Source organism: Trachurus japonicus, chromosome 18 (genome assembly GCF_045865225.1).
Source record: "Trachurus japonicus isolate A0001 chromosome 18, Traja_1.0".
NCBI classification, from domain to species: Eukaryota; Metazoa; Chordata; class Actinopteri; order Carangiformes; family Carangidae; genus Trachurus; species Trachurus japonicus.
In genome coordinates, this window is record NC_140924.1 from 12,938,323 (window position 1) to 12,950,335 (window position 12,013).

The 12,013-nt window shown below is 44.9% G+C and overlaps 2 protein-coding genes across 2 annotated transcripts in view; both read left to right on the forward strand.

The window, feature by feature from the left end:
- LOC146968831 (muscle M-line assembly protein unc-89-like) overlaps positions 1-12,013 on the forward strand; it is a 40,122-nt gene that overhangs the window by 22,984 nt on the left and 5,125 nt on the right. The window lies entirely within an intron of this gene.
- The window catches only part of LOC146968833 (uncharacterized), a 28,186-nt gene that overhangs the window by 14,651 nt on the left and 1,522 nt on the right, over positions 1-12,013 (forward strand). Inside the window, exons 7-8 of the mRNA XM_085760421.1 lie at positions 8,715-9,050; positions 9,357-9,479. Coding sequence (XP_085616547.1) covers positions 8,715-9,050; positions 9,357-9,479 — 459 coding nt within the window. The remainder of the gene's footprint in view (positions 1-8,714; positions 9,051-9,356; positions 9,480-12,013) is intronic.

Genomic DNA, 12,013 nt, shown 5'->3' on the forward strand with positions numbered 1-12,013 from the left:
TTATGAGGTTCATAAATTAAATCGCCATGGCACAGCTGAGACTTGACATAGGCTACTTGATGTTTTGTGTTTGTTTGTGTGAAACCTGTAATATAAACAGTTATTTACAAGCCCCTCTTTCAGTTTTTGCCAGTCGGCAACCATGAAATCTGCTGTGCATCTCTGGCTTGCTCATTCACTCCCGATCCGCGAATAAATAAATACATTTCTAGTGACCACAGCGCGTCACGTCTCAGAACCACGGGCTACATTTGTGTATTTATTAGGGCTGTGCAAGTTGCATTATGGCAACTCATTAAACTATCAACGCCGACATTTATTTTATTGCGCATTAATGCATGTTGCTCACATGCTTTTATTTTGTAAAAGTCTGTTGCTGGCTGCTGCGGTGTATGGGTCAGAGTCGCTGGACACCGTAAACATGCGCTGTGCACCTCTGTAAAATTCTCAATAAAATTTCATGAATGAGTGTATTTTTCACCACAGAATACTAATATCCCTCCCCCTGCGCTATGCTGACCTGACGCGTCTAGTGGTTGACAGCTCTCTCTCTATTTTTTTTCCACTTTTAATGATAAAGTCACGTCAAACCAGCCATTCCCATTAGGAGAGCCAAATGCCTGACGCGCGATCTACTGGCACTGACACACCTGTCTTAATATGGAACTCAACATGAGAGCGAAGGTGCGCTCTGCTCTTATTTCCATCTCACCCCACACACATCGACCTGTGTCTTGTGAAGACGTGCAGCACGATGGAGAGAGGGAGAGAGAGAGAGAGAGAGAGAGAGAGAGACCATACAGTACAGCGCGCACTGCACACCAGCTGAACCGCCGGTCCACTGAGTGAAATAAGCAAGATTAGTCAGATAATCAGGGCCGTTGCTAGGAATTCTGGGGCCCCTGAAAGAATACTAAAGTGGGCCCCTGACTTTTCCACTTTTTTTCTTAGACTAAGTGTATGATCATTTTTTATGTAGCCTACTTTGTTTTGATGCTAATGCAGCATTACTATGAGTATTAGTCAGGGTCTTATGCAGAATAATTCAGTCATACAAAGATTAGACTAGGTGCAGCAGGTGTCTTCAAGTTTGTGAAGTTGTGATATCAAATCGGAATGGGGTTTATAGGGGGATTGACAGTATAGGCTAGTGCTATAACTAGTAAATTATAGTGAAAAATCAATACATTTAATTAATACATTTAATCCAGAGGAAGTACAGAGTTAAATGAAATTCCAGCACTGACTCCATATGCAAAATTACCCCATTTTTGTAAGATAGATAATAATGTAAGATAATCATGAAAATAAAAATGTTTAAAGCAGGACCTTAAGGAAATACCTGCTCATTTTCTAATCAATTCATAGTCAAATCGGTGGGGGATGCTTGGAGATGGTAATGCTCTGGAGCAGGTGTGAATGTTCAGGTGTTTGGAGTGTGTTGTTGTTCAGGAGAGAGTCTGGTCCAGCTAGCCTTCCAACATAACCTCCCCTCCCCCGGTCCTCCTTCAAAGTTGAACAGCCAGCTCCATTGCAGGCTCTGTGCGATTTGTGTGACAATGGGTGACCAATAGGTGGCCCATTAGGGCAAACAAAAGATTGAGCAATGATAATGCTAATTCCCTGGTCGAAGGCATGCACTGAATACTTGCAACTGCAAACATCTTAAAAAGGCTTTCATCACTCCCTAGGTCTGTTATAATTTCACTTCTTAAATCAAACATGTACTCGTGGTTCTATGAATTATGTGAATTTCCACTCACCACCAGCGGCGGCACTTTAAATGCCGCCTCTGGCGATATGTACTGTTCTGTGAGAGAAGCGCCATCTCCTGGTCATGTCATGTATTTCATTGAATGGGTGGAGTTCCAGTAAAAACTTGTCACACCCAGGAAAAGGAGGGGGTCACTCCAGCTGCTGGGACTTTGTTGGAGCTCTGCTGGAACTCTCATGGGAACAGCATGGCAGGGGAATTTCTATGTGGCTCCCACTGTAGTTGCATCTGTCCCCACATCGCCACGGCAGCAATGAATGGGAGTGGATGTAAGTTCCGCTGTTTAGGCTGTTTCCAGCCCTCAAAGCCGCATTTTTTTTCCACAGACAGCATCAGATGGCTACTCAAACATGCACCGAGAAGTTTATTTACTTCAAGCAAGCCGACATCGCCACGGCACCAATGAATGGGAGTGGATGTAAGTTCCGCTGTTTAGGCTGTTTAGAGCTAGCCTGACTCTCGCCAGACCCTTGTAGTTCCGCAAAGCTACGCTGAGCTCCGCACAAGGGTCTGGGACTGCTCCATAGGCGATTCATTTCAGAAGGCGGGGCCTTGTAAAAAAATCTTGTATGTGATTGGATAAACCACTTGTCCGTTATCTTGAATGACGTGCTACTTCAGCCACTCACTGCGAGCCGCCATTGTTGTTTGACTCAAACAGTCGCTTCAGCGCTACGTCACACCTCAGAAAGTCCCGCCCGGCGATTCTGATTGGTTCATTATTTTTTGCTCCGGGGAAGAAGTTTGCATTGGCCTCGAGTCCAGACCCTTGTGCGAAGCTGAGCGTAGCGCCTCTGGCGTAGCTTTGCGGAACTACAAGGGTCTGGCGAGAGCCAGGCTAGTTTAGAGCCCTCAAAGCCGCAATTTTTTTCCACAGACAGCGTCAGATGGCTACTCAAACATGCACCAAGAAGTTTATTTACTTCAAGCAAGCCGACATGTTTGTAAAACTAGATCTAATTCAAAGTCTCCCGGAGTCTCGTGCGAGACCCAGTTGCCGTGCGCGGTGTGTTCAGGTGCAGTGGGAAAAGCTACCGTTTGTGTCATAAACACAGGAATATCAACTCTTTACTTGCTTCAAGTAAAAAAAACTTCTCGGCGCATGTTTGAGTAGCCACCTGACGCTGTCTGTGGAAAAAAATGTACACTTCAAGCAAGTAAAGAGTTGATATTCCTGTGTTTATGACACAAGCGGTAGCTCCTACTGCGCCTGAATACACCAGCACTGCAACCCGGTTGGCACTGCTCCTCAGGGATGGGTTAAATGCAGAGAAAGAATTTCACTGTACTAGCTGTATATGTGACTAATAAAGTACCTTTACCTTTTAACTTCGGGCTCGCGCGAGACTCCGGGAGACTTTGAATTAGATCTAGTTTTACAAACATGCCGGCTTGCTTGAAGTAAATAAACTTCTCGGTGCATGTTTGAGTAGCCATCTGACGCTGTCTGTGGAAAAAAATTGCGGCTTTGAGGGCTCTAAACAGCCTAAACAGCGGAACTTACATCCACTCCCATTCATTGGTGCCGTGGCGATGCGGGGACAGACGCAACTACCGCAAAACAGGAGCGATTAAACTGAAAATCTTCAGATTCCTTCTTTTAGACCTAAAATGATATGAAAATACACCCCCTAGTTGAATTCGCCTGGAATTGTCCTTTAATGGCCTGGAGCCATAATCTTCTTCTTTTTTTGGCAAACGGATGAGATCCCCTCGGTTTATTATACAATTTCCATCCATCCTTTTGCCGGTTTGTGCAGTTAACAGCGCAACAACTCCTTGTCCTTTTCGTTTTCTGCTTGACTCCGCTTGTAAATAATGAGAAATGTCTCGCTTTCTGCCCCCTGGCTGCGCACGCACATCTGCGATGACGTTGCACAGAAACCCGTCTATAGTTATGTTTTAATCTCATGTTGTTTTTTGTGTCGACTACAGAACGTCCTGCAAAGTGGAGATTCATTCTCATCGGTGTCTGTTGTCTCCTGCTCTCACTGGCTGGTGCTGCTGTTTGCATTGTCCTACTGTATAAAATTGCAGAGAAAATAAGTAAGTTGTGTGTGTGTGTGTGTGTGTGTGTGTGTGTGTGTGTGTGCATTCAGGAAGTAAATTTAAGTCAATGTGATGTCAAAGTTGTTAACAGAGGTCAGAATAGTGAATTCTTCAAGTGTTGTGAGTTGATCAGAAATATTTATAAATATTATAATCTCATGTTGTTGTTTGTGTCGACTACAGGACATCTTCAAATCGAGAAGTTATTCCGGGATTTGAAGGATTTCCCGGATCTCCCGGATTTCCCGGATCTCCCAGATTTCCCGGATCTCCTGGATCTCCAGGATCTCCAGACTCCCCAGGTCCTCAAGCCCCCCCGGGTCCTCCCGATTCTCCAGGATCTCCAGCAGGATTTCCAGGATCTCCAGGATCTCCAGCAGGATCTCCAGGATCTCCAGGATCTCCAGGCTCCCCAGGTCCTCAAGCCCCCCCGGGTCCTCCCGATTCTCCAGGATCTCAAGGCTCCCCAGGTCCTCAAGCCCCCCCGGGTCCTCCCGATTCTCCAGGATCTCCATCAGGATCTCCAGGATCTCCAGGATCTCCAGGATCTCCAGGCTCCCCAGGTCCTCAAGGCGCCCCGGGTCCTCCGGATTCTCCAGGCTCTCCAGGCTTTCCTTGTTTTCCTGGTTCTCCTGTTTGCTTGTGATGTCGGTCTATGCATTTTCTTTCTTCATAAAGGGACTGAGAACAAAGATGGTATGTAGTGTGTGTGCGCGTGTGTGTGTCCTGTCCCTGCCTCCATGTCCTCCTTGAGGTGTTGTGTGGTGGAGACTCCAGGGGTTGGAGGAGATTTTAAAGGGGAATTGCCGTTTTTTACAATCTGGACCTTATTTCTAGCATAAAATATGATAATTTACTCACCCAGATACCCTTGGTGTCATTGCAAGTCGTTCCGACGAAATTAGTTCCAGCCGAGAGACGTGTATATCCGTATAATGCGAGAACACAGGGCAGCGGAATGCAGCCTCTAAATAACACATTATATATATATATATATATATATATATATATATATATATATGTGTGTGTGTGTGTGTGTGTGTGTGTGTGTGTGTGTGTGTGTGTAATGACACCAAAGTTATCTGGATTAGTAAATTGTCTTATTTTATGATTGAAACAAGGTCCAGATTGTAAAAAACAGCAATTCCCCATTAAAGCAGCACAATGTAAGATTTAGTGCTCAGTGCTTCTGGCTGAGAAGGGAAACTGTCTGCTACCTGTTACGTAAATACTGTACTCTATGCTGTATGAGCAGCACCTGGTTAAGCAGTGTGTGAATTTGTTGACCAAGCCAGAGGGAAAGCAAAGGGGTCCCCGTTTGGTCTGGATCATTCATGCTGATGGAGGAACTCACTTCACTGTTGACTGACAACAACACTAACATCTAATGTGATGTTGTTTGTGTCAATTACAGAACCTCCTCCAGACTGGATCACTGGTCTAGCAGGTCTACTGAGTCTACTGGGTCTACTGTTTCTCCTGCTTGTCTTGCTTCTTCTCCTGGTTGTCCTGGGTTGTTGGGTCAGGGACAGAACATTTGAACATTTGACATTACTATTTGATGCATTTATTTTTTTCTCAGGTAAGAGGTCACAGTGGAATTGAGCAAAACTGTTGTTAATGTTTTATTGTTTATTAATATCTAAATCTTATATTGTTATTGATTGTGTCGACTGCAGGACGTCTTCCAGGTCGGATCAAGGTTCTGTTGATTCTCCTGGTTCTCCTGGTTCTCCTGGCTGCTGCTGCAGTTGTTCCTTGCTGTGTCATTGTTCATAAAGGGATTAAGAACACACAGGGTGTGTGTGTGTGTGTGTGTGTGTGTGTCCTCCACCCACTCACAGTGAGAAACCTGCTATCACACAGTTGCAACTGGAGCTGGTTGAAAGTGCAGCTCACACACAGAAGGGAAAATAGGAAAACAAACACGCATAGCAGCACTAGATTATTACCACCCAGCACGACGCCAGTGTGTGTGTCCGCCCGCATGCCCGCGCGAGTGACAGACGGAGTCCAGCAGGAGGAGAGATGCTGAAACGCTTAAAAAAACAAACATAATAGCCTAATAACTTTTTTTTTTCTGTGAGAGACTGTGGCGGCCACCGACATAGTGAGAGGGTTTCCTTTACGACAATATAGTCTGTTTGAAGGGGGCTTCAGAGTGTGCACAGAGAGGAGGGGCTGTTCACAGACAGGTCTGTTGAGTTGAACCATGACCCAAAAACCAAGGTACAGACCCCTGTACCGTTGCACCCCTAGTGTGTATGTGTGTAGATTAGTCATGATGTAAATTGTCTCTTTGTATTGTATTGTGTCTCAGGAAGTCTTACTGCTCCAACCTCTGAACATTTCCAAGAGCCGATCAATCATCAGACAGGACAGTCATGTGACCTGACCTTCACACTAGAGGTCGACTAGTAGTGTGGGTGTATCAATGATAGTTTGGAGCAGGAAAAAGCTGACAACTGATTAATCCACTAATATAAAAGAATTACAAGTCAACGGTTCAGTCAGAGTCAGTACAAGTGGTTATCACCCACTGGCTTGTGAACTGTTGTTTTGAAGTTAGGAGTTTGTGATTTGGCCGTTGCCATCTTGGGTTTTGTAACCAATAGATACCATATACTGGCGCAGATTAATGCACAGGCTGACCTAGGCTGCAGTCCAGGGGCCCCGCGTGTGGAGGGGCCCCAGGATTGGTCAGATTATGTGGGCACGGAGCCGCAATGTTAGAGAAAAAACAGCGGAGCCCGACAGCAGAGCGCAAGGTGGGAGAAAGAAAAAAGAGACCAACAACTAGCCTATAACTGAGATCCATATGGGCCAAACCGGACTCAATCACCTAGTCTCTGATGGCCACTGAGTGAGTTACATCATGATTAGCCGAAGTTACACGATTATACGGGGGCGATCGTTCATTTGTAGAAGGATATTGTTGTTGTAGTAAAGAGCTGGGTTACACGCGTTTTTTTTCAATTGCCCGTTCATTCGGCAGGGCGGGGGCAGAAACACGTCTGTGCACCTCAGTGTTATGATGTGAAGGATGTGTTTTTGCTCCTCATGTTCCCAGAGAACTTGTTCTACCTTTGTTGTAGCGCTGCTCCCGCTGCCGTCCTTTTTTTTCCACCTTTTTTTACTCATCTAATTTGCATCTTGTGACGTCACCAGGTGGCAGCCACATTGGATTACGTGACTTTCAGTAAAAAAAAAATTTTCTCAGATATTTTGCTTAAAAACACACCCACAAATGACGTCAGGATTGAAACTGAGTGCGTTCGCCACCTAATGGTACCAAGCAGTAACAATATAGGGCAGTAGATTTAAAGATATGGGCTGTTTTAACTAGGAATGCTGCCTGTCGCAATAATGCGACTTTGGCGCAAGTACCATAACCTTCTAGGTCAGGGGTATTCAATTAAAATTCATTGAGGTCCAGTTACTAAACTTTCATCCAAGTGAAAGGTCCGAACCTTATAAAGTCCAAATGGTGTCTTATATATAGGCTATAGCCTACCCCTATGTCAAATAAATAAAATCAACGAAGTGCATTTTCATATCTATTGTCAATTTTCAACACAGGAAACATTTAGCCTAACATAGTGCACTTGTATAGTAAACAATAGCTTTTTTTTTTTATTTTTTATTTTTTACCATGATAAAAGTATCCCCCAGGCAAATTAATTTAAGGCCTGTTATTTCAATTAAAGAGAACAAGACAGAATAAATAAGGGGGTTTCCCTGTTTGTTTTTTTGTTTGGTGCTTTTTTTCTTTTTCTTTTTTTGAGGCCAAGGTGTCAAAAGCATCTTGATAGCTGCACTGTCATTGCATTGTCCCCCTCCATTAAATATGGAAGGAGGCTGAAAATCACAGGATATGTCTGTTCTGTTCTGGTGATACAAGTCAGTAGTCCTGAAATAGGTTTTTCTCTTCTATAACACAAATTCTACATCTCTGAAGCTGTCTTCCCGCATATACGGGCTTCCTGCTCCTTCCAAACGGGGCAGAGCTCCGCGTGAAAAAGTTTACAGACCGAGGGAGAACCGGGGTCTGACACAACACCGGCGGAGAAGCAGGAAACAAACACGTCGCACCGAATACACACCGCTACGGCGTCGCTTTCGGTTGTGAGCGCACATTAAAGTAATGGGCTTGTGCGCGCAACAAGAGACCCATCTGAACGGCCCCCACGCACGCGCGCGCGCGCACACACACACACGCTTAACCAAGGCGGCGGCGGCGGCCGCGGACACAAACGCCCGGCGGCTCGCCTTTGACTTCAGCATCAACTTTTTTTTATTTTGGAGCAAGACATGCTGTCATCACTCCGTCTCCTTTCTCTTTCCCTCTCGGACGCACTGGCCGCGCAGGGTAAACAAACGATCCGATTGGCTCAATTGAGTGAAGCTGTCGTATTGACCTATAGCTGAGCCCGCTGTCCCGTCGGAAAAAAATGCTCCAGGAAAATGTTACTGTAACTTATTAGAGATTGGTCTCGGGTCCGGATCGAACCATCACTCGGTCCGGGTCCGGACCGAGGTCCGCCATTTGGTGATGCCTGTTCTAGGTTAAGGTATTTGCAGATGTATTTGTATGGATTTGGTACCTTCCTGATCATATCCCACCCCCCTCACGTGCCTTTATTAGCTGCTGCATAAGGGGGCCCCACAGAAAGAATAGCCTAGGGGCCCATGACTACCTTAATCCGCCTCTGACCATATATGGAAGAAGGGGTGGAGCTGAAGGGTAGTATGCGCTTAATTGTCAAGTCTCACTGTGTCAATCAAGTTGCAGCCATAATCTATTTAGTTTTAAATGGCATAATTTGAAAAACTTTATTTTGTATTAAGAAAACTTAAAGACCATATCCCATGTTCCCATCTCTGTCTTCAGTGTCCTGGCATGGAGACACTGTGGAGGTCTACAGTGGGCGGTCTGTCCTGCTCCCCTGTGAGGACTCTCCTTTACCCAAAAACCCCACAGTGACGTGGAGCCGCCACAACCTCCACCCTCCAACCATCCACCAGAGAAACCAGCTGGGTGACGACCTCAGAGACCAGAACGAGGCTTACAGCAGCAGAACGTCCATGAAGACTGACGCTCTGATCACTGGAGACCTTAGTCTCAATCTGAGGAACCTCCACCTCTCTGACAGCGGAAACTATACCTGCATCATCTCAGCATTTGGAAATAAACGAACACTGAGAAACATACAGCTGAAGGTCAAAGGTCAGCAACACACCCTGACACACAGGTACATACAGGATACAGGTCAGAGGTCAAATGTCAGAGCTGTAGATATGTTCCGGAAACAACTTCTTAGAATTTAAATCAAAATTCCCACTATATATTTCATCACCGTCTCTCCGTCATATTGTCCCCATTCACTTTAACTTGGGTGTGATATACAGTACAACAGCACTCCCTCTCGTGTGATATTGCTTAATTGCATCATAACACCCCACCTAGTGGTTAAACACAAAAAACACATAATGCCTCCAACAGTCGTGTTGTTTATGTTCATCTCATCCACAGAAAAGTTCTCTGTCAGAGCTGAAGTCTCCGTTTTGTGTGGTTTCCTGGTTCTACTGGTTCTACTGACTGTTGTTTCTCCTGGTGTCGCCTCGTGCCATAAAATTCATAAAGGTAGAGGAAAAGGTAGGAGATTTGTGTCTGTGTGTGACACTACAGAATTTTTATTGTGAAAATCTTCCATTATTTGTTGAGAGGACAGAGACCAGGAACAGCTGCACACACATTTATTCATAAACATTTCTTTGACTGTATCGATGTGGCCGCCATCTTGGATCGGTGCCCACTTTGCCTCCAGTGGATTCTCTTCTATTGAGAAATTAGTATGCACAAGGAAAATAATCACAACTCTCTGAATTTTCAACTGATTTTCACACAGTTTGGTTTTTACAAACACAAGATGTGTAGTAATGATACAAGATGCTCTTGTACATTGAAGTTGGGCTTTCATACTGAAATACTACTCAGTACTGGTTAGTTAATCAGGCCACAACACAGCTAGTTCTTTAAAGCAGAAGTAAGCAGAATTTTTGTGTTAATATAAGTCTTAAAGGAGCATTATCGCAAATACAGCAGTAATAGCATAAAACAAACTGAAATATGCAAAAGATGGGTCGGGGGGAGCCATAACTAAATTCACAAAAAAAATCGCCAACAGTATAGTGTCCGTGGGGCAGAGAAGGGGAGGACTAAACGAGGCTCCTCTCTCTCTCTGACAGCTGCCCGCTTGTTTATATCTGATATGCTCCTCCTGGCTCCATCTAGTGGCCGAATTAAGAATTTGGATTTGCGATAATGCTCCTTTAAATAGTTATATCTTCCGACGGCAATCACTTACATAGAGTGTTTGGTCTGAAACACGGGTCTGTCAGTCACTCTGCTCTGCTGTAAGCCGACGAGAAAACTTTCCTTGTATCCTACCAGCTTTATCCAATGAGGAGAGAGAACGGCATGAAGGGCTGTGTGTGCAGCCAAGGGATGCGCCTGAATGTGGTGATGTTGGGACGAGGACCAATAGATCCATGACGAGGGTGGGGGCTGCTAACTCCACCGGCTGACAAGAAGTTATGGTGCGTTCCAGGCAACCCGTAACTCGTGTTTTTCCGACCTGTGAAGTCGTACCAGTTCGATCTGGTACGAGTTCACGGGTCAGAAGTTACGAGTGGCCGTTATAGTTCACAGGCAACAGGTCAGAAAAACACGAGTTACGGGTTGCCTGGAACCCTACAAAGTCGCAAGTCGTGACTTGAAGCCGTAACTTACGGTTTCAAAAGCCTACCTGGAACGCAGCATTAGCCAAAACGACCGGATCGCTTACTTCTGCTTTAACAAAGAGACTTTTTACACCTCAGCCTCAGAGTAGGAGACTGCATGTGTGTGTGTGACCAATGTTGTTCTATAGCTCTATAGCTTTTATAACTGGACCTCCTTCTGGGGAAAGACTGGTCTGATTGGGAGAGATGGCGTCCATCCTACTCTGGATGGCGCATCCCTCCTATCTAGGAATATAGGGAACTTTATTAGCCGTGCTAATCCCTGACAAGCACCCAGAGTTCAGACCAGCAGGCAGAGCCGCAGTTTAAGACGCCCCTCTGCTGGGTCCCTCTTGTTGTCACCCACCCAGCCTATAGAAACTGTGTCTGCCTCGAGGCTGTCTAAGCCTAAACCCCAATCTAGAGGAGTTGTTTATAGCAACTTAGTTAAAATCAAAACCACTGCTCCAGCAAGCCAAACTAATAGAACTATTAAATGTGGTTTGCTCAACATTCGTTCTCTCCCATCCAAGTCTCTCCTAGTGAATGACTTAATTACAAGTCACCATATTGACATATTAACACTCACTGAGACCTGGTTGCAGCAAGATGAATATGTTAGTTTGAATGAATCTACCCCTCCTAGTTACATTAACTGTCATGTGCCTCGTAACACAGGCCGAGGAGGAGGAGTGGCTGCTATTTATCAGTCAAATCTGATTATCAACCCTAGACATAATAGTTCATATAATACATTTGAAAGCCTTACTGTCAGCCTCTCTCACCCAGACTGGAAAGCAGAAAAACCACTCTTACTTGCTGTAGTGTATCGTCCTCCTGCACCTTATTCTGAGTTTCTAGAAGAATTCCCTGACTTTCTGTCAAATTTAGCAATGAGTTCAGACAAAGTCATTATAGTAGGTGACTTTAACATTCATGTGGACGTCGATGATGATTGTCTGGCTACTGCATTCAAGTCACTTTTGGATTCAGTCGGCTTCTCTCAGAGGGTAAACAAACCCACTCACACTTTTAATCATATCCTTGACTTAGTACTTACTTATGGAATAGAAGCTGACCATGTCACAGTTCTTCCTCAGAACCCCGTCTTGTCTGACCATTCTTTAATAACATTTGAATTTACTTTAACAAATTATATCCCGCTACAGTAGATGTCTATCTGACACTGCTGTTTCTAGATTTAAAGAGCTTATTCCAGCAGAGCTTGCTGCCACATCCTGTAACCATATTATGGGCAGTGATGCTGACTTCACCACATTCTGTAACCATACTATGGGCAGTTATGCTGGTTTCACCCCCACACAGGTGGACTATCTTGTGGACAGCACTGCAGCAGCACTCCTTTGAACACTTGATGCTGTAGCTCCCCTCAAAAAGAAAGTTATC